The 24,186-nt window shown below is 35.2% G+C and overlaps 1 protein-coding gene across 1 annotated transcript in view; it reads left to right on the top strand.

Moving 5' to 3' along the window:
• Nucleotides 1-18,150, top strand: part of LOC142256353 (urokinase plasminogen activator surface receptor-like) — a 56,919-nt gene extending 38,769 nt beyond the window's left edge. Inside the window, exons 6-7 of the mRNA XM_075327986.1 lie at nucleotides 1,489-1,620; nucleotides 17,367-18,150. Coding sequence (XP_075184101.1) covers nucleotides 1,489-1,620; nucleotides 17,367-17,614 — 380 coding nt within the window. The 3' untranslated portion in view covers nucleotides 17,615-18,150. The remainder of the gene's footprint in view (nucleotides 1-1,488; nucleotides 1,621-17,366) is intronic.
• The last annotated feature ends 6,036 nt before the right edge of the window (nucleotides 18,151-24,186 follow it).

Raw genomic sequence — 24,186 nt, 5'->3', positions numbered from 1 at the left:
TTTTAAGATCTCTCCACAGGTGTCAATGGGATTTAGAGCCGGACTCATTGCTGCCACTTTAGAACTCTCCAGTGCTTTGTTTCCATCCATTTCTGGGGGCTTTTTGAAGTTTGCTTGGGGAAGACCCCTGACCTAGGGTGCAGACCTAGCTTCTGACACTGGGCTCTACGTTGCCTCCCAAAATCCTTTGGTAATCTTCAGATTTCATGATGTCTTGCACACAGTGAAGGTCTCCAGTGCGAGAGGCAGCAAAACAACCTCAAAACATCTTTGAGCCTCCACCATGTTTGACTGTAGGTCCTGTGTTCTTTTGTTTGTAGGCCTCATTCAATGTTCAGTAAACAGTGGAATGATTTGCTTTACCAAAAAGCTCTATCTTCGACTCATCCTCCACAAGTTGCTTTCCCAGAAGGACTTTTGCTTGCTGTTGTACATTTTGACAAACTGCAGGCTAGCTTTTTTATGTCTCTGTGTCAGCAGTCGGGTCCTCATGGTCCTCTTCCATAGTGTTTAATTTCATTCAGATATGGACCGACAGTTCTTGCTGACACTGATGCCCCGTGAGCGTACAGGACAGCTTGAATTTCTTTGGAACTTGATTGTGTCTGATTATCCACCATCCGGACTATCCTGCGTTGCAACCTTTCATCAATTTTTTTTTGCCGTCCACATCTAGGGAGATTAGCTACAGTGCCATGAATTGTAAACTTCTTGATTATGTTATGTTTTGTGGACAAATGAACATCAAGATCTCTGGAGATGGACTTGTAACCTTGAGATTGTTGAGGTTTTTTTCACCAATTTCGGTTCTCAAGTCCTCAGACAGATCTCTTCTCCTCTTTCTGTTCTCCATGTTTAATGTGGCACACACAGACACACAATGCAAAGACTGAGTCAACTTCTCCACTTTTTATCTGGTTTCAGGTATGATTTTCATATTGCCCACACCTGTTACTTGCCACAGGTGAGTTTGAACGAGCCTCACACGCTCGAAACAAAGTTGTTGACCTACAATTTTGGAAAGGTGCCAACAATTTTTGGGCTTTTGTGTGAAATCGTGTCCAATTTTCCTTTTTTTTTCCCCTGTTTTGTTTTTTTTTAGAGTTGTTCCAGTACACACAAAGAAAGTAAATGTATCTAACAGAACATGTACCGTAATTGCAATAATTCTCTGGGAGAAATACTTCATTTTCTGGAACAATTTGAAGGGTGCCAACACTTTCGGCCACCAACGTACGTTTCGCCAGAAAGTGACCTTTCGGATTAGAGATGAGTTATTCTATCTTCAAAATTAATAAAATCAAATGATTGACCCATAAAGATTGAAAATTATATAGTTTTTGTAATTTTTGGAGAATCATGGATATTGAAAAACATTTTGCATGTCTTATAAAATTCCCAGCTTCTTACTTTAGGGTGTAAAAACGGTTTCCAGCTTTTACTCTTTGATCTTAATGTGCTTTTTATTTTACTGTTTTCCCTTTCCAGTTCCTAAGCTTAATAATAACAACGGGATATCATGTTTTGGATGTTTGGACGCAGGAAATAATGAGTGCGCTGCTGCAAACCAAGTATCGGTGAAATGTAAAGGTATTCTCATCAGATGCATGGAGGTATTTGGTAAGCATTGATCTTTAGTCATATTTTTTATATTTGTAGCCTACACTAAATAAAGTATTCTAGTAGTTATATACTTGTACATAGGAGCAGTATTATAGTAGTTATATTCTTGTACATAGGAGCAGTATTATAGTAGTTATATTCTTGTACATAGGGGCAGTATTATAGTAGTTATATTCTTGTACATAGAGGGCAGTATTATAGTAGTTATATTCTTGTACATAGGAGCAGTATTATAGTAGTTATATTCTTGTACATAGGGGGCAGTATTATAGTAGTTATATTCTTGTACATAGGGGCAGTATTATAGTAGTTATATTCTTGTACATAGGAGCAGTATTATAGTAGTTATATTCTTGTACATAGGTGGCAGTATTATAGTAGTTATATTCTTGCACATAGGGGGCAGTATTATAGTAGTTATATTCTTGTACATAGGGGGCAGTATTATAGTAGTTATATTCTTGTACATAGGGGGCAGTATTATAGTAGTTATATTCTTGTATATAGGGGGCAGTATTATAGTAGATATATTCTTGTATATAGGGTCAGTATTATAGTAGATATATTCTTGTACATAGGGGGCAGTATTATAGTAGTTATATTCTTGTATATAGGGAGCAGTATTATAGTAGATATATTCTTGTATATAGGGAGCAGTATTATAGTAGTTATAGTCTTATACATAGGGGCAGTATTATAGTAGTTATATTCTTGTATATAGGGAGCAGTATTATAGTAGATATATTCTTGTACATAGGGGGCAGTATTATAGTAGTTATATTCTTGTATATAGGGGCAGTATTATAGTAGTTATATTCTTGTACATAGGGGCAGTATTATAGTAGTTATATTCTTGTATATAGGGGCAGTATTATAGTAGTTATATTCTTGTACATAGGGGCAGTATTATAGTAGTTATATTCTTGTACCTAGGAGCAGTATTATAGTAGTTATATTCTTGTACATAGGGGCAGTATTATAGTAGTTATATTCTTGTACATAGGGGCAGTATTATAGTACTTATATTCTTGTACATAGGGGGCAGTATTATAGTAGTTATATTCTTGTACATAGGAGCAGTATTATAGTAGTTATATTCTTGTACATAGGAGCAGTATTATAGTAGTTATATTCTTGTACATAGGGGCAGTATTATAGTAGTTATATTCTTGTACATAGGGGGCAGTATTATAGTAGTTATATTCTTGTACATAGGGGGCAGTATTATAGTAGTTATATTCTTGTACATAGGGGCAGTATTATAGTAGTTATATTCTTGTACATAGGAGCAGTATTATAGTAGTTATATTCTTGTACATAGGTGGCAGTATTATAGTAGTTATATTCTTGCACATAGGGGGCAGTATTATAGTAGTTATATTCTTGTACATAGAGGGCAGTATTATAGTAGTTATATTCTTGTACATAGGAGCAGTATTATAGTAGTTATATTCTTGTACATAGGGGGCAGTATTATAGTAGTTATATTCTTGTACATAGGGGCAGTATTATAGTAGTTATATTCTTGTACATAGGAGCAGTATTATAGTAGTTATATTCTTGTACATAGGTGGCAGTATTATAGTAGTTATATTCTTGCACATAGGGGGCAGTATTATAGTAGTTATATTCTTGTACATAGGGGGCAGTATTATAGTAGTTATATTCTTGTACATAGGGGGCAGTATTATAGTAGTTATATTCTTGTATATAGGGGGCAGTATTATAGTAGATATATTCTTGTATATAGGGTCAGTATTATAGTAGATATATTCTTGTACATAGGGGGCAGTATTATAGTAGTTATATTCTTGTATATAGGGAGCAGTATTATAGTAGATATATTCTTGTATATAGGGAGCAGTATTATAGTAGTTATAGTCTTATACATAGGGGCAGTATTATAGTAGTTATATTCTTGTATATAGGGAGCAGTATTATAGTAGATATATTCTTGTACATAGGGGGCAGTATTATAGTAGTTATATTCTTGTATATAGGGGCAGTATTATAGTAGTTATATTCTTGTACATAGGGGCAGTATTATAGTAGTTATATTCTTGTATATAGGGGCAGTATTATAGTAGTTATATTCTTGTACATAGGGGCAGTATTATAGTAGTTATATTCTTGTACCTAGGAGCAGTATTATAGTAGTTATATTCTTGTACATAGGGGCAGTATTATAGTAGTTATATTCTTGTACATAGGGGCAGTATTATAGTACTTATATTCTTGTACATAGGGGGCAGTATTATAGTAGTTATATTCTTGTACATAGGAGCAGTATTATAGTAGTTATATTCTTGTACATAGGAGCAGTATTATAGTAGTTATATTCTTGTACATAGGGGCAGTATTATAGTAGTTATATTCTTGTACATAGGGGGCAGTATTATAGTAGTTATATTCTTGTACATAGGGGGCAGTATTATAGTAGTTATATTCTTGTACATAGGGGCAGTATTATAGTAGTTATATTCTTGTACATAGGGGGCAGTATTATAGTAGTTATATTCTTGTACATAGGGGCAGTATTATAGCAGTTATATTCTTGTACATAGGGGCAGTATTATAGTAGTTATATTCTTGTACATAGGGGCAGTATTATAGTACTTATATTCTTGTACATAGGGGGCAGTATTATAGTAGTTATATTCTTGTATATAGGGGGCAGTATTATAGTAGATATATTCTTGTATATAGGGTCAGTATTATAGTAGATATATTCTTGTACATAGGGGGCAGTATTATAGTAGTTATATTCTTGTATATAGGGAGCAGTATTATAGTAGATATATTCTTGTATATAGGGAGCAGTATTATAGTAGTTATATTCTTATACATAGGGGCAGTATTATAGTAGTTATATTCTTGTATATAGGGAGCAGTATTATAGTAGATATATTCTTGTACATAGGGGGCAGTATTATAGTAGTTATATTCTTGTATATAGGGGCAGTATTATAGTAGTTATATTCTTGTACATAGGGGCAGTATTATAGTAGTTATATTCTTGTATATAGGGGCAGTATTATAGTAGTTATATTCTTGTACATAGGGGCAGTATTATAGTAGTTATATTCTTGTACCTAGGAGCAGTATTATAGTAGTTATATTCTTGTACATAGGGGCAGTATTATAGTAGTTATATTCTTGTACATAGGGGCAGTATTATAGTACTTATATTCTTGTACATAGGGGGCAGTATTATAGTAGTTATATTCTTGTACATAGGAGCAGTATTATAGTAGTTATATTCTTGTACATAGGAGCAGTATTATAGTAGTTATATTCTTGTACATAGGGGCAGTATTATAGTAGTTATATTCTTGTACATAGGGGGCAGTATTATAGTAGTTATATTCTTGTACATAGGGGGCAGTATTATAGTAGTTATATTCTTGTACATAGGGGCAGTATTATAGTAGTTATATTCTTGTACATAGGGGGCAGTATTATAGTAGTTATATTCTTGTACATAGGGGCAGTATTATAGCAGTTATATTCTTGTACATAGGGGCAGTATTATAGTAGTTATATTCTTGTACATAGGGGCAGTATTATAGTACTTATATTCTTGTACATAGGGGGCAGTATTATAGTAGTTATATTCTTGTACATAGGAGCAGTATTATAGTAGTTATATTCTTGTACATAGGAGCAGTATTATAGTAGTTATATTCTTGTACATAGGGGCAGTATTATAGTAGTTATATTCTTGTACATAGGGGGCAGTATTATAGTAGTTATATTCTTGTACATAGGGGGCAGTATTATAGTAGTTATATTCTTGTACATAGGGGCAGTATTATAGTAGTTATATTCTTGTACATAGGGGGCAGTATTATAGTAGTTATATTCTTGTACATAGGGGCAGTATTATAGTAGTTATATTCTTGTACATAGGGGCAGTATTATAGTAGTTATATTCTTGTACATAGGGGCAGTATTATAGTAGTTATATTCTTGTACATAGGGGGCAGTATTATAGTAGTTATATTCTTGTACATTGGGGGTAGTATTATAGTAGTTATATTCTTGTACATAGGGGGCAGTATTATAGTAGTTATAGTCTTGTACATAGGGGCAGTATTATAGTAGTTATATTCTTGTACATAGGGGGCAGTATTATAGCAGTTATATTCTTGTACATAGGGGCAGTATTATAGTAGTTGTATTCTTGTACATAGGGGGCAGTATTATAGTAGTTATATTCTTGTACATTGGGGGTAGTATTATAGTAGTTATATTCTTGTACATAGGGGCAGTATTATAGTAGTTATATTCTTGTACATAGGGGGCAGTATTATAGTAGTTATATTCTTGTACATTGGGGGTAGTATTATAGTAGTTATATTCTTGTACATAGGGGGCAGTATTATAGTAGTTATAGTCTTGTACATAGGGGCAGTATTATAGTAGTTATATTCTTGTACATAGGGGGCAGTATTATAGCAGTTATATTCTTGTACATAGGGGCAGTATTATAGTAGTTGTATTCTTGTACATAGGGGCAGTATTATAGTAGTTATATTCTTGTACATAGGGGGCAGTATTATAGCAGTTATATTCTTGTACATAAGGGCAGTATTATAGTAGTTATATTCTTGTACATAGGGGCAGTATTATGGTAGTTATATTCTTGTACCTAGGAGTAGTATTATAGTAGTTATATTCTTGTACAGAGGGGCAGTATTATAGTAGTTATATTCTTGTACATAGAGGCAGTATTATAGTAGTTATATTCTTGTACATAGGGGCAGTATTATAGTAGTTATATTCTTGTACATAGGGGGCAGTATTATAGTAGTTATAGTCTTGTACATAGGGGCAGTATTATAGTAGTTATATTCTTGTACATAGGGGCAGTATTATAGTAGTTATATTCTTGTACATAGGGGGCAGTATTATAGCAGTTATATTCTTGTACATAGGTTACAGTATTATAGCAGTTATATTCTTGTACATAGGGGCAGTATTATAGTAGTTATATTCTTGCACATAGGGGGCAGTATTATAGTAGTTATATTCTTGTACATAGAGGGCAGTATTATAGTAGTTATATTCTTGTACATAGGAGCAGTATTATAGTAGTTATATTCTTGTACATAGGGGGCAGTATTATAGTAGTTATATTCTTGTACATAGGGGCAGTATTATAGTAGTTATATTCTTGTACATAGGAGCAGTATTATAGTAGTTATATTCTTGTACATAGGTGGCAGTATTATAGTAGTTATATTCTTGCACATAGGGGGCAGTATTATAGTAGTTATATTCTTGTACATAGGGGGCAGTATTATAGTAGTTATATTCTTGTACATAGGGGGCAGTATTATAGTAGTTATATTCTTGTATATAGGGGGCAGTATTATAGTAGATATATTCTTGTATATAGGGTCAGTATTATAGTAGATATATTCTTGTACATAGGGGGCAGTATTATAGTAGTTATATTCTTGTATATAGGGAGCAGTATTATAGTAGATATATTCTTGTATATAGGGAGCAGTATTATAGTAGTTATAGTCTTATACATAGGGGCAGTATTATAGTAGTTATATTCTTGTATATAGGGAGCAGTATTATAGTAGATATATTCTTGTACATAGGGGGCAGTATTATAGTAGTTATATTCTTGTATATAGGGGCAGTATTATAGTAGTTATATTCTTGTACATAGGGGCAGTATTATAGTAGTTATATTCTTGTATATAGGGGCAGTATTATAGTAGTTATATTCTTGTACATAGGGGCAGTATTATAGTAGTTATATTCTTGTACCTAGGAGCAGTATTATAGTAGTTATATTCTTGTACATAGGGGCAGTATTATAGTAGTTATATTCTTGTACATAGGGGCAGTATTATAGTACTTATATTCTTGTACATAGGGGGCAGTATTATAGTAGTTATATTCTTGTACATAGGAGCAGTATTATAGTAGTTATATTCTTGTACATAGGAGCAGTATTATAGTAGTTATATTCTTGTACATAGGGGCAGTATTATAGTAGTTATATTCTTGTACATAGGGGGCAGTATTATAGTAGTTATATTCTTGTACATAGGGGGCAGTATTATAGTAGTTATATTCTTGTACATAGGGGCAGTATTATAGTAGTTATATTCTTGTACATAGGGGGCAGTATTATAGTAGTTATATTCTTGTACATAGGGGCAGTATTATAGCAGTTATATTCTTGTACATAGGGGCAGTATTATAGTAGTTATATTCTTGTACATAGGGGCAGTATTATAGTACTTATATTCTTGTACATAGGGGGCAGTATTATAGTAGTTATATTCTTGTATATAGGGGGCAGTATTATAGTAGATATATTCTTGTATATAGGGTCAGTATTATAGTAGATATATTCTTGTACATAGGGGGCAGTATTATAGTAGTTATATTCTTGTATATAGGGAGCAGTATTATAGTAGATATATTCTTGTATATAGGGAGCAGTATTATAGTAGTTATATTCTTATACATAGGGGCAGTATTATAGTAGTTATATTCTTGTATATAGGGAGCAGTATTATAGTAGATATATTCTTGTACATAGGGGGCAGTATTATAGTAGTTATATTCTTGTATATAGGGGCAGTATTATAGTAGTTATATTCTTGTACATAGGGGCAGTATTATAGTAGTTATATTCTTGTATATAGGGGCAGTATTATAGTAGTTATATTCTTGTACATAGGGGCAGTATTATAGTAGTTATATTCTTGTACCTAGGAGCAGTATTATAGTAGTTATATTCTTGTACATAGGGGCAGTATTATAGTAGTTATATTCTTGTACATAGGGGCAGTATTATAGTACTTATATTCTTGTACATAGGGGGCAGTATTATAGTAGTTATATTCTTGTACATAGGAGCAGTATTATAGTAGTTATATTCTTGTACATAGGAGCAGTATTATAGTAGTTATATTCTTGTACATAGGGGCAGTATTATAGTAGTTATATTCTTGTACATAGGGGGCAGTATTATAGTAGTTATATTCTTGTACATAGGGGGCAGTATTATAGTAGTTATATTCTTGTACATAGGGGCAGTATTATAGTAGTTATATTCTTGTACATAGGGGGCAGTATTATAGTAGTTATATTCTTGTACATAGGGGCAGTATTATAGCAGTTATATTCTTGTACATAGGGGCAGTATTATAGTAGTTATATTCTTGTACATAGGGGCAGTATTATAGTACTTATATTCTTGTACATAGGGGGCAGTATTATAGTAGTTATATTCTTGTACATAGGAGCAGTATTATAGTAGTTATATTCTTGTACATAGGAGCAGTATTATAGTAGTTATATTCTTGTACATAGGGGCAGTATTATAGTAGTTATATTCTTGTACATAGGGGGCAGTATTATAGTAGTTATATTCTTGTACATAGGGGGCAGTATTATAGTAGTTATATTCTTGTACATAGGGGCAGTATTATAGTAGTTATATTCTTGTACATAGGGGGCAGTATTATAGTAGTTATATTCTTGTACATAGGGGCAGTATTATAGTAGTTATATTCTTGTACATAGGGGCAGTATTATAGTAGTTATATTCTTGTACATAGGGGCAGTATTATAGTAGTTATATTCTTGTACATAGGGGGCAGTATTATAGTAGTTATATTCTTGTACATTGGGGGTAGTATTATAGTAGTTATATTCTTGTACATAGGGGGCAGTATTATAGTAGTTATAGTCTTGTACATAGGGGCAGTATTATAGTAGTTATATTCTTGTACATAGGGGGCAGTATTATAGCAGTTATATTCTTGTACATAGGGGCAGTATTATAGTAGTTGTATTCTTGTACATAGGGGGCAGTATTATAGTAGTTATATTCTTGTACATTGGGGGTAGTATTATAGTAGTTATATTCTTGTACATAGGGGCAGTATTATAGTAGTTATATTCTTGTACATAGGGGGCAGTATTATAGTAGTTATATTCTTGTACATTGGGGGTAGTATTATAGTAGTTATATTCTTGTACATAGGGGGCAGTATTATAGTAGTTATAGTCTTGTACATAGGGGCAGTATTATAGTAGTTATATTCTTGTACATAGGGGGCAGTATTATAGCAGTTATATTCTTGTACATAGGGGCAGTATTATAGTAGTTGTATTCTTGTACATAGGGGCAGTATTATAGTAGTTATATTCTTGTACATAGGGGGCAGTATTATAGCAGTTATATTCTTGTACATAAGGGCAGTATTATAGTAGTTATATTCTTGTACATAGGGGCAGTATTATGGTAGTTATATTCTTGTACCTAGGAGTAGTATTATAGTAGTTATATTCTTGTACAGAGGGGCAGTATTATAGTAGTTATATTCTTGTACATAGAGGCAGTATTATAGTAGTTATATTCTTGTACATAGGGGCAGTATTATAGTAGTTATATTCTTGTACATAGGGGGCAGTATTATAGTAGTTATAGTCTTGTACATAGGGGCAGTATTATAGTAGTTATATTCTTGTACATAGGGGCAGTATTATAGTAGTTATATTCTTGTACATAGGGGGCAGTATTATAGCAGTTATATTCTTGTACATAGGTTACAGTATTATAGCAGTTATATTCTTGTACATAGGGGCAGTATTATAGTAGTTATATTCTTGTACATAGGGGCAGTATTATAGTAGTTATACGCTTGTACAGAGGGGCAGTATTATAGTAGTTATATTCTTGTACATTGGGGGTAGTATTATAGTAGTTATATTCTTGTACATAGGGGCAGTATTATAGTAGTTATATTCTTGTACATAGGAGCACTATTATAGTAGTTATATTCTTGTACATTGGGGGTAGTATTATAGTAGTTATATTCTTGTACATAGGGGGCAGTATTATAGTAGTTATATTCTTGTACATAGGGGCAGTATTATGGTAGTTATATTCTTGTACCTAGGAGCAGTATTATAGTAGTTATATTCTTCTACAGAGGAGCAGTATTATAGTAGTTATATTCTTGTACATAGGGGCAGTATTATGGTAGTTATATTCTTGTACCTAGGAGTAGTATTATAGTAGTTATATTCTTGTACAGAGGGGCAGTATTATAGTAGTTATATTCTTGTACATAGGAGCAGTATTATAGTAGTTATATTCTTGTACATAGGGGGCAGTATTATAGTAGTTATATTCTTGTACAGAGGGGCAGTATTATAGTAGTTATATTCTTGTACATTGGGGGTAGTATTATAGTAGTTATATTCTTGTACATAGGGGCAGTATTATAGTAGTTATATTCTTGTACATAGGAGCACTATTATAGTAGTTATATTCTTGTACATTGGGGGTAGTATTATAGTAGTTATATTCTTGTACATAGGGGGCAGTATTATAGTAGTTATATTCTTGTACATAGGGGCAGTATTATAGTAGTTATATTCTTGTACATAGGGGGGCAGTATTATAGCAGTTATATTCTTGTACATAGGTTACAGTATTATAGCAGTTATATTCTTGTACATAGGGGCAGTATTATAGTAGTTATATTCTTGTACATAGGGGCAGTATTATAGTAGTTATACTCTTGTACATAGGGGCAGTATTATAGTACTTATATTCTTGTACATAGGGGCAGTATTATAGTAGTTATATTCTTGTACATAGGGGCAGTATTATAGTAGTTATATTCTTGTACATAGGGGCAGTATTATAATAGTTATACTCTTGTACATAGGGGGCAGTATTATAGTAGTTATATTCTTGTACATAGGGGCAGTATTATAGTAGTTATACTCTTGTACATAGGGGGCAGTATTATAGTAGTTATATTCTTGTACATAGGGGCAGTATTATAGTAGTTATATTCTTGTACATAGGGGGCAGTATTATAGCAGTTATATTCTTGTACATAGGTTACAGTATTATAGCAGTTATATTCTTGTACATAGGGGCAGTATTATAGTAGTTATATTCTTGTACATAGGGGCAGTATTATAGTAGTTATACGCTTGTACAGAGGGGCAGTATTATAGTAGTTATATTCTTGTACATAGGGGCAGTATTATAGTAGTTATATTCTTGAACATAGGAGCACTATTATAGTAGTTATATTCTTGTACATTGGGGGTAGTATTATAGTAGTTATATTCTTGTACATAGGAGGCAGTATTATAGTAGTTATAGTCTTGTACATAGGGGCAGTATTATAGTAGTTATATTCTTGTACATAGGGGCAGTATTATAGTAGTTATATTCTTGTACATAGGGGGCAGTATTATAGCAGTTATATTCTTGTACATAGGGGCAGTATTATAGTAGTTATATTCTTGTACATAGGGGCAGTATTATAGTAGTTATATTCTTGTACATAGGGGCAGTATTATAGTAGTTATATTCTTGTACATAGGGGGCAGTATTATAGTAGTTATATTCTTGTACATTGGGGGTAGTATTATAGTAGTTATATTCTTGTACATAGGGGGCAGTATTATAGTAGTTATAGTCTTGTACATAGGGGCAGTATTATAGTAGTTATATTCTTGTACATAGGGGGCAGTATTATAGCAGTTATATTCTTGTACATAGGGGCAGTATTATAGTAGTTGTATTCTTGTACATAGGGGCAGTATTATAGTAGTTATATTCTTGTACATAGGGGCAGTATTATAGCAGTTATATTCTTGTACATAAGGGCAGTATTATAGTAGTTATATTCTTGTACATAGGGGCAGTATTATGGTAGTTATATTCTTGTACCTAGGAGTAGTATTATAGTAGTTATATTCTTGTACAGAGGGGCAGTATTATAGTAGTTATATTCTTGTACATAGAGGCAGTATTATAGTAGTTATATTCTTGTACATAGGGGCAGTATTATAGTAGTTATATTCTTGTACATAGGGGGCAGTATTATAGTAGTTATATTCTTGTACATTGGGGGTAGTATTATAGTAGTTATATTCTTGTACATAGGGGGCAGTATTATAGTAGTTATAGTCTTGTACATAGGGGCAGTATTATAGTAGTTATATTCTTGTACATAGGGGGCAGTATTATAGCAGTTATATTCTTGTACATAGGGGCAGTATTATAGTAGTTGTATTCTTGTACATAGGGGCAGTATTATAGTAGTTATATTCTTGTACATAGGGGGCAGTATTATAGCAGTTATATTCTTGTACATAAGGGCAGTATTATAGTAGTTATATTCTTGTACATAGGGGCAGTATTATGGTAGTTATATTCTTGTACCTAGGAGTAGTATTATAGTAGTTATATTCTTGTACAGAGGGGCAGTATTATAGTAGTTATATTCTTGTACATAGAGGCAGTATTATAGTAGTTATATTCTTGTACATAGGGGCAGTATTATAGTAGTTATATTCTTGTACATAGGGGGCAGTATTATAGTAGTTATAGTCTTGTACATAGGGGCAGTATTATAGTAGTTATATTCTTGTACATAGGGGCAGTATTATAGTAGTTATATTCTTGTACATAGGGGGCAGTATTATAGCAGTTATATTCTTGTACATAGGTTACAGTATTATAGCAGTTATATTCTTGTACATAGGGGCAGTATTATAGTAGTTATATTCTTGTACATAGGGGCAGTATTATAGTAGTTATACGCTTGTACAGAGGGGCAGTATTATAGTAGTTATATTCTTGTACATTGGGGGTAGTATTATAGTAGTTATATTCTTGTACATAGGGGCAGTATTATAGTAGTTATATTCTTGTACATAGGAGCACTATTATAGTAGTTATATTCTTGTACATTGGGGGTAGTATTATAGTAGTTATATTCTTGTACATAGGGGGCAGTATTATAGTAGTTATATTCTTGTACATAGGGGCAGTATTATGGTAGTTATATTCTTGTACCTAGGAGCAGTATTATAGTAGTTATATTCTTCTACAGAGGAGCAGTATTATAGTAGTTATATTCTTGTACATAGGGGCAGTATTATGGTAGTTATATTCTTGTACCTAGGAGTAGTATTATAGTAGTTATATTCTTGTACAGAGGGGCAGTATTATAGTAGTTATATTCTTGTACCTAGGAGTAGTATTATAGTAGTTATATTCTTGTACAGAGGGGCAGTATTATAGTAGTTATATTCTTGTACATAGGAGCAGTATTATAGTAGTTATATTCTTGTACATAGGGGGCAGTATTATAGTAGTTATATTCTTGTACAGAGGGGCAGTATTATAGTAGTTATATTCTTGTACATTGGGGGTAGTATTATAGTAGTTATATTCTTGTACATAGGGGCAGTATTATAGTAGTTATATTCTTGTACATAGGAGCACTATTATAGTAGTTATATTCTTGTACATTGGGGGTAGTATTATAGTAGTTATATTCTTGTACATAGGGGGCAGTATTATAGTAGTTATATTCTTGTACATAGGGGCAGTATTATAGTAGTTATATTCTTGTACATAGGGGGGCAGTATTATAGCAGTTATATTCTTGTACATAGGTTACAGTATTATAGCAGTTATATTCTTGTACATAGGGGCAGTATTATAGTAGTTATATTCTTGTACATAGGGGCAGTATTATAGTAGTTATACTCTTGTACATAGGGGCAGTATTATAGTACTTATATTCTTGTACATAGGGGCAGTATTATAGTAGTTATATTCTTGTACATAGGGGCAGTATTATAGTAGTTATATTCTTGTACATAGGGGCAGTATTATAGTAGTTATACTCTTGTACATAGGGGGCAGTATTATAGTAGTTATATTCTTGTACATAGGGGCAGTATTATAGTAGTTATACTCTTGTACATAGGGGGCAGTATTATAGTAGTTATATTCTTGTACATAGGGGCAGTATTATAGTAGTTATATTCTTGTACATAGGGGGCAGTATTATAGCAGTTATATTCTTGTACATAGGTTACAGTATTATAGCAGTTATATTCTTGTACATAGGGGCAGTATTATAGTAGTTATATTCTTGTACATAGGGGCAGTATTATAGTAGTTATACGCTTGTACAGAGGGGCAGTATTATAGTAGTTATATTCTTGTACATAGGGGCAGTATTATAGTAGTTATATTCTTGAACATAGGAGCACTATTATAGTAGTTATATTCTTGTACATTGGGGGTAGTATTATAGTAGTTATATTCTTGTACATAGGAGGCAGTATTATAGTAGTTATAGTCTTGTACATAGGGGCAGTATTATAGTAGTTATATTCTTGTACATAGGGGCAGTATTATAGTAGTTATATTCTTGTACATAGGGGGCAGTATTATAGCAGTTATATTCTTGTACATAGGGGCAGTATTATAGTAGTTATATTCTTGTACATAGGGGCAGTATTATAGTAGTTATATTCTTCTACAGAGGGGCAGTATTATAGTAGTTATATTCTTGTACATAGAGGCAGTATTATAGTAGTTATATTCTTGTACATAGGAGCAGTATTATAGTAGTTATATTCTTGTACATAGGGGGCAGTATTATAGTAGTTATATTCTTGTACAGAGGGGCAGTATTATAGTAGTTATATTCTTGTACATTGGGGGTAGTATTATAGTAGTTATATTCTTGTACATAGGGGCAGTATTATAGTAGTTATATTCTTGTACATAGGAGCACTATTATAGTAGTTATATTCTTGTACATTGGGGGTAGTATTATAGTAGTTATATTCTTGTACATAGGGGGCAGTATTATAGTAGTTATATTCTTGTACATAGGGGCAGTATTATAGTAGTTATATTCTTGTACATAGGGGGGCAGTATTATAGCAGTTATATTCTTGTACATAGGTTACAGTATTATAGCAGTTATATTCTTGTAGATAGGGGCAGTATTATAGTAGTTATATTCTTGTACATAGGGGCAGTATTATAGTAGTTATACGCTTGTACATAGGGGCAGTATTATAGTAGTTATACTCTTGTACATAGGAGGCAGTATTATAGTAGTTATATTCTTGTACATAGGAGCAGTATTATAGTAGTTATATTCTTGTACATAGGGGCAGTATTATAGTACTTATATTCTTGTACATAGGGGCAGTATTATAGTAGTTATATTCTTGTACATAGGGGCAGTATTATAGTAGTTATACGCTTGTACAGAGGGGCAGTATTATAGTAGTTATATTCTTGTACATTGGGGGTAGTATTATAGTAGTTATATTCTTGTACATAGGGGCAGTATTATAGTAGTTATATTCTTGTACATAGGAGCACTATTATAGTAGTTATATTCTTGTACATTGGGGGTAGTATTATAGTAGTTATATTCTTGTACATAGGGGGCAGTATTATAGTAGTTATATTCTTGTACTTAGGGGCAGTATTATATTAGTTATATTCTTGTACATAGGGGGCAGTATTATAGCAGTTATATTCTTGTACATAGGTTACAGTATTATAGCAGTTATATTCTTGTACATAGGGGCAGTATTATAGTAGTTATATTCTTGTACATAGGGGCAGTATTATAGTAGTTATATTCTTGTACAATGGGGCAGTATTATAGTAGTTATATTCTTGTACATAGGGGCAGTATTATAGTAGTTATATTCTTGTACATAGGGGCAGTATTATAGTAGTTATATTCTTGTACAATGGGGCAGTATTATAGTAGTTATACGCTTGTACATAGGGGGCAGTATTATAGTAGTTATATTCTTGTACATAGGGGCAGTATTATAGTAGTTATACTCTTGTACATAGGGGGCAGTATTATAGTAGTTATATTCTTGTACATAGGAGCAGTATTATAGTAGCTATATTCTTGTACATAGGGGCAGTATTATAGTACTTATATTCTTGTACATAGGGGCAGTATTATAGTAGTTATATTCTTGTACATAGGGGGCAGTATTATAGTAGTTATATTCTTGTATATAGGGGGCAGTATTATAGTAGTTATATTCTTGTACATAGGGGGCAGTATTATAGTAGTTATATTCTTGTACATAGGGGCAGTATTATAGTAGTTATACTCTTGTACATAGGAGCAGTATTATAGTAGTTATATTCTTGTACATAGGGGCAGTATTATAGTAGTTATATTCTTGTGCATAGGGGGCAGTATTATAGTAGTTATATTCTTGTACATAGGGGGCAGTATTATAGTAGTAATACTCTTGTACATAGAGGGCGGTATTATAGTAGTTACATTCTTGTACATAGGAGCAGTATTATAGTAGTTATATTCTTGTACATAGGGGAAGTATTATAGTAGTTATATTCTTGAACATAGGGGGCAGTATTATAGTAGTTATATTCTTGAACATAGGGGGCAGTATTATAGTAGTTATATTCTTGTACATAGGGGCAGTATTATAGTAGTTATATTCTTGTACATAGGGGCAGTATTATAGTACTTATATTCTTGTACATAGGGGGCAGTATTATAGTAGTTATATTTTTGTACATTGGGGGTAGTATTATAGTAGTTTTATTCTTGTACATAGGGGGCAGTATTATAGTAGTTATATTCTTGTACATAGGGGGCAGTATTAGTGTTATAGTCAGTATTGTTAATATTACATGTTGATCAAGGAAGAAAATCACTAATTCTTCTGGTGTTACATATTAATGCAGAAAACACTTCCTTGTTTTGAAGATGCTTGAGCTGCTTTCGGTTCTTGCCCCGGGGTTAATACGTGTATACAGCCCTCTCTCAGTCACGTCTCTCGCTATATCTATAAAACCATATCTCCAAAGATCAATATTGACCACTTGGTTTTCTATCTTTGATCTGTAGATAAGAACAAGAAAACGATCATGAAGGGCTGCAGCACGGTGGCCTTCTGCTCATCCACGTACCCCTCGCAGGACATACCCAACGTCTCGGAGATCCAGTGCTGCGCCGGAAGCCTCTGCAATAACTTTACACGGCAAACCTCCATCCCCAGCAACGCGACCATTAGCTCCGCAAGACGAAACACAGACTTACGGTTCTCGGCCTTCCTTATAGGCTTAGTATTCGCTATATTTCGACATTATCCCTAGCGGTAGCCGCCTGCGGAAGACTCTTAAGAAAGACTTGTACAGAAGACTTGCTATTTATATTGGAGAACTCAGGACATGACCAAAATTTGGATTCCAGTTGGATTTACCAAAATTTTCCGATTTCTGCGTTCTCTCTTCCGATTGTATCCGACGAGTCCAGGTATTCGTAGGAGGACAAGTTGACTTTTTGCCATCCGATAGACAATTACTGCCGGATCCACCTCGAATGGTCAACATTTGACTACTTCAATTTCGACTTATTCCCGAGTCTCCTTCCGCTTTGTTTGTTTTTTAATTATTATGAAATGTAACCTAGATATTTTTTTTTTATTATTCTACATAGAAATAGAAAGTTTACAGAAATGAGGACACGAAAACAAAAAATATATCTGTATAAATCCTCCGTGCCTTCAGGTGCCACTTCAGCCATACCACTGCCCCAATTATGTCTTCCCGATCGTCAACTTTTCAGAAAAGTATTGTACCTCTCCTGGAATGTCTAATGTCATTGCAGAATGTCTTAGAAATTAAACTAATTTTCTCACACATTCTTAAGTCTTTTCAGTCTGAACTCGACAAACTACAAAAGCCTACAGTCTCGAAGCAAGCCTAGGGGGGAGGGGTAGAGGAGGATCAAGTATACCGGATTTCAATGGCCATTTGTGTTAAGGTATGTCTGGCCAAACCAAACCAGGTATTGGCAGCAGGAGTCTTCAGCCAACAGCTCCTGAATTGCTAAAGTGGTAAATATTAACATCAAGCCACCACTAGAGGGAGCTTTTGAGTTTACTATATACTGTTTATACATCGAACCTCATGATAAATCGATATTCAGTGCATTTCCTATCAATTTTTCAATTTAAAGGGTGTTTGTGACCAAAAATTTTTTTTACTCAAATACATGTATTTTGGGCTAAAAATCACTTTTGCAATTGGGTTTCATTAAAAAATTTGCACCGTTTGGTTCTTACAGGCTTTTTCTCTCTCTGCACATTCAACTTTGATGTGGTCTGTGGTCGAAAATAGAGATGAGCGAACTTGTTAAGTAGATAAAATTCAGTTTGGGGCCTGAACCCCAATGGAAACCTCTAATTGGGCACTTTGTGTCTTTAAGGGGTCAGGAGAGAAATTATTGGCCGCAGGAGTTTTCAAATAGCTAAAGTGGTAAATATTAACATGTTATGTGCTTCCAGCCACCACTAGAGGGAGCTTTTAAGTTTACTATATACTGTTTATACATCGAACCTCATGATAAATCGATATTCAGTGCATTTCCTATCAATTTTGCAATTTAAAGGGTGTTTGTGACCAAAAATTTTTTTTACTCAAATACATGTATTTTGGGCTAAAAATCACTTTTGCAATTGGGTTTCATTAAAAAATTTGCACCGTTTGGTTCTTACAGGCTTTTTCTCTCTCTGCACATTCAACTTTGATGTGGTCTGTGGTCGAAAATAGAGATGTGCGAACTTGTTCAGTAGATAAAGTTCAGTTTGGGGCCTGAACCCCAATGGAAACCTCTAATTGGGCAGTCTGTGTCTTTAAGGAGTCAGGAGAGAAATTATTGGCCGCAGGAGTTTTCAAATAGCTAAAGTGGTAAATATTAACATGTTACGTGCATCCAGCCACCACTAGAGGGAGCTTTTGAGTTTACTACATACTGTTTATACATCGAACCTCAAGATAAATCGATATTCAGTGCATTTCCTATCAATTTTGCAATTTAACCCCTTCAGCCCCCGGGCACTTTCCGTTTTTGCGGGGTTTTTTTGCTCCTTTTCTTCCGAGAGCCGTAACTTTTTTATTATTACGTTAATCTTGCCATATGAGGGCTTTTTTTTTGCGGGACGAGTTGTACTTTTAAATGAAACCGTAGGTTTTACCATATATTGTACTGGAAAACAGCAAAAAAATTCCAAGTGTGGATAACCTGCAAAAAAAGTGTGATCGCACAATAGTTTTTGGGATGTTTTATTCACGGTGTTCACTATATGGTAAAACTGATGTATCTATGTGATGCCTCAGGTCGGTGCGAGTTTGTAGACATCAAACCTGTATAGGTTTACATGTATCTAAGGGGGTTAAAAAAAATTCACAAGTTTGTCCAATAAAAGTGGCGTACGTTTTGCGCCATTTTCCGAAACACGTAGCGTTCTTATTTTTTTGGATCTATGGCTCAGTGATGGCTTATTTTTTGCGTCTCGAGCTGACGTTTATAATGGTACCATTTTTGCGCAGATGCTACGTTTTGATCGCCTGTTATTGCATTTTGCATAAAACTTGCGGCGACCAAAAAACGTAATTTTGGCGTTTGGAATTTTTTTGCCACTACGCCGTTTACCAATCAGATTAATTGATTTTATATTTTGATAGATCGGGCATTTCTGAACGCGGCGATACCAAATATGTGTATATGTATTATATTTTTTAACCCTTTAATTTTCAATGGTGGGAAAGGGGGGTGATTTGAACTTTTTGGTTTTTTGTTTTTTTTTCTATTTTTAAAAACTTTCTTTTTACTTTTTTTTTTAATTTTACTAGTCCCCCTAGGGGGCTATAGCGATCAGCAATCCGATCGCTATTATCTATCTGCTGATCACAGCTATACAGCTGTAAAGAGCAGATTCATGCACTTTGTTTTTCCCTCTGCTCTCGGCCGAGGGAAAATGAAAGTGAAACTTCGTAGCTGCAGGCGTCATCACATGACCCTGTGCTACGATGGCAACCACCGATAGTCACGTGATAACACACGTGACTTCCGGTGGGGGCGGCGGTAAGTAAAAAAACATGGCCGCGCGCATTTAGATCTTGCTGCCAGACTTTGGCAGCAAGATTTAAGGGGTTAATAGCCGCGGGTGGAAGCGATTCCACCCGCGGCTAGCAGGCACACATGTCAGCTGTTGAAAACAGCTGATATGTGTGCCGATCCACGCCGCCTGCCCGCGGCAGGGGGCGGGGCTTAACGGGACACGATCCTGGACTGATAGATCCGTCCAAGGTCGTGAAGGGGTTAAAGGGTGTTTGTGACCAAAAATTTTTTTTACTCAAATGCATGTATTTTGGGCTAAAAATCACTTTTGCAGTTGGGTTTCACTAAAAAATTTGCACCGTTTGGTTCTTACAGGCTTTTTCTCTCTCTGCACATTCAACTTTGATGTGGTCTGTGGTCGAAAATAGAGATGAGCGAACTTGTTCAGTAGATAAAATTCAGTTTGGGGCCTGAACCCCAATGGAAACCTCTAATTGGGCAGTTTGTGTCTTTAAGGGATCAGGAGAGAAATTATAGGCAGCAGGAGTTTTCAAATAGCTAAAGTGGTAAATATTAACATGTTACGTGCATTCAGCCACCACTAGAGGGAGCTTTTGAGTTTACTACATACTGTTTATACATCGAACCTCAAGATAAATCGATATTCAGTGCATTTCCTATCAATTTTGCAATTTAAAGGGTGTTTGCGACCAAATTTTTTTTTTTACTCAAATGCATGTATTTTGGGCTAAAAATCACTTTTGCAATTGGGTTTCACTAAAAAAATTTGGTTTTTAGAGTCTTTTTCTCTCTCTGCACATTCAAATTTGATGTGGTCTGTGGTCGTAAATAGAGATGAGCGAACTTGTGCAAGTTCGGTTCGGCAGGTTCAGTAGATAAAGTTCAGTTTGAGACCCAGACTTGACCTGAACCCCAATGGGAGTCTCTAATTGGGCAGTTCAGGTCTTTCAGGGGTCAAGGGAGAAAGTATTGGCAGCAGGGGTCTTCAGATACCTAAAGTGGTAAATATTAACAAATTACCTGCTTCCAGCCACCACTAGAGGGAGCTCAGGAGTTTACTGCATACCTGTTAATACATGGAACATCATGATAAATCATTATTCAGTGCATTTATTACAAATTTTGCAATTTAAAGGGTGTTCGGGAGTGATATAGAAGGGTTAATAGTTTCTCTATTTCTTCATTAAAGATTTATTGTTATTAGTAAGTATATCTGATGGTAGAGTCGTGCATATGAGATAAGAAGGAAACAAGAAGAACATTTAGAGACAATAATAATCCTTGAGCCGGTCTCTTATTCCGAAGGCTCTATGACTATGAACTACCATCAGATATACTTACTAATAACAATAAATCTTTAATGAAGAAATAGAGAAACTATTAACCCTTCTATATCAATTTCCCCCTTTTGTAAATGGTATAACCTTCACTACAGGGTCAGTAGGCGTCCAAACAGGAGCTGCTGGCTCATGGGCCTAGTACCCATGAGGGGTCTTCCTAAGACTTCACCCATCCACCCTCAGTGTGGACACCTACTCCCCGTCAGCAGAGGCCATTTGGGGTCCGTAGTAAACTACAGAGGGTTCAAAACACTCCCTCTGGGAAAATACAAAAGTGAGTTTGACTTTGTACACAATAAAGCAGATTCAGAAGCCCCTTCATGACTTTATGAGCACACCATGTATTGTTCATTTGTTTTCCGGTCATACCCGAGATACAGCTACCCCGCTCCCTCCTAAAAGTCCGTCTAATAAATGATGATGTACAGCCCTCAATACCCTTCTGATATACTGTCTCATTGTCCTTGGTTGAGTCATGTGTATGTATATAGAAACAGTTATTGTCTTCTCCACAATTTCCAACACCATTGTATTGAAGACTGAACCATAATCCATCATGGGGAATGGGGCCCGAATGAGGAATCTTAGTCTTTATTTTGGCAATTATGCCCTTGTCTGAATCGTATTCCATCCACCACGAGTATCCATCGGGTCGTGTGATATTTAGCTGGAACCAGGGTTTAGTGACCCATCCAACTATAGTCAATGTAGCAGATACATCACGAGGTACATCTTCTCCCAAAAATCTAGATTGAGTCCAGGTTTCATTGTGTATACAGTCTGGTACCAACACCTCCTGTGGTTCCAGAGGTAAGGCTAAATAAGGCATAGTCTTTGAAGAAATAGGACTGTGTGTGCAGATCCAACAGTCTTTTGGCTTTTCTCCTTCCATGTCCTCAGTAAGAGAAATATGGTGGCGAATGAGTTTATTATCCCAGTCCGTAGTTAAAAGTTCGCTCAGTGTCTTTGTTTGGTGCAGCAACCCTGCTACACCTAGCAGGATAATTAGCAAAACTGTCATTCTGCCGGTGGAGTGACCTTTTTACAGTGACTGGCGTGGATCCAGGTGAGTTTTCCCTCAAGTTTCACTGAGGTGGATGTGGTCAGCTGGACTTGGAATGGGCCATCAAAGCGTGGATCTAGGCTCCTTCTCACGTGTCTGCGCACAACCACCCAATCACCTGGATTCAGCTGATGCACATCTGCACTTGCATTGGGATCTGGAATGGATGAAAAGACATGTTTATGCACCACATTAAGTCTTTCCTGTAAGGCCTGGACGTAGGCTGTCATAGTGCCGTGCTGCATCTGTAACACTTGTGGAAAGTAGAGACCTGTTTTTGGGGCACTACCAAAAAGGACTTCAAAAGGAGACAAGCCTGTCTTCCTATTTGGAGTGTGTCTGACTGAAAAGAGTGCCAGGGATAAGCACTCTACCCAATTCTTTCCTGTCTCTGCCATGGCCTTTTGAATTTTTAGTTTAAGTGTCCCGTTTAATCTCTCTACTTTTCCACTGCTCTGTGGATGATAAGGGGTATGGAATGCCTGCTCTATTCCCAGGGCCTGCATAATGTCCCTCATTATTTCTCCAGTGAAGTGTGTACCCCTGTCACTTTCTATGGCTTCTGGGATGCCATACCGACAGACTAGTTCCTTCATCAGTTTTTCTGCAGTTGTTTTAGCATTTGCACATTTTACTGGATAGGCCTCAACCCATCCTGAGAAGAGATCTACACATACCAGGACGTATTCATACACTCCTACCTTGGGTAGTTGTATGTAGTCTATTTGCAGTCGTTGAAACGGATAGAGCGGTCTGGGTGTTGCTTTCTTAGGGACTTTTACTGTTTTACCTGGGTTGTGTTGTGCGCAGATAATGCAGGATTGTACGTGTTTGGAGGCTACGTAACTGAAGCCAGGAGCGATCCAGAAGGCATTCACCTGGTTACACATGTGACTTTTTGAGGCGTGAGTGGGGCCATGTGTTGCTTGTGCCATCATAGGGAACAGGGACCTTGGTAAACACAACCTATCCTTACTTTCCCATACTCCATTCGAGTTCAGCCCAGCTCCCATTTTCTCCCAGTGTTCCTTCTCTGTTTGGGCAGCCTGATGCTGGAGGGATTTCAGGACATCCAGACTTACTGTGGCTGGGACTTGCTGGCTCCCTGCCACTATCCTCTGATCCCTAGGCCTCTTTGCCGCTGCTTTCGCAGCTGCATCCGCCCTTCTATTGCCCGCTACCTCCAGTGAGTCACCTTTTGTGTGTGCTTTCACCTTAATGATGCCAACCTGGACTGGTAACATTAGTGCCTCCATTAACAGTTTTACCAATTCTGCATTTTTAATAGGCTTACCAGCTGACGTAAGAAAAGCTCTACTTCTCCAGATAGGGCCAAAATCATGACAGATCCCAAATCCATACTTTGAGTCTGAATAAACATTAATTTTCCTACCTGACC

Source organism: Anomaloglossus baeobatrachus, chromosome 11 (assembly GCF_048569485.1).
Source record: "Anomaloglossus baeobatrachus isolate aAnoBae1 chromosome 11, aAnoBae1.hap1, whole genome shotgun sequence".
NCBI classification, from domain to species: domain Eukaryota; kingdom Metazoa; phylum Chordata; class Amphibia; order Anura; family Aromobatidae; genus Anomaloglossus; species Anomaloglossus baeobatrachus.
Note: the sequence above shows the minus strand (reverse complement) of the source record. Positions and strands in the feature narration are given on the sequence as shown.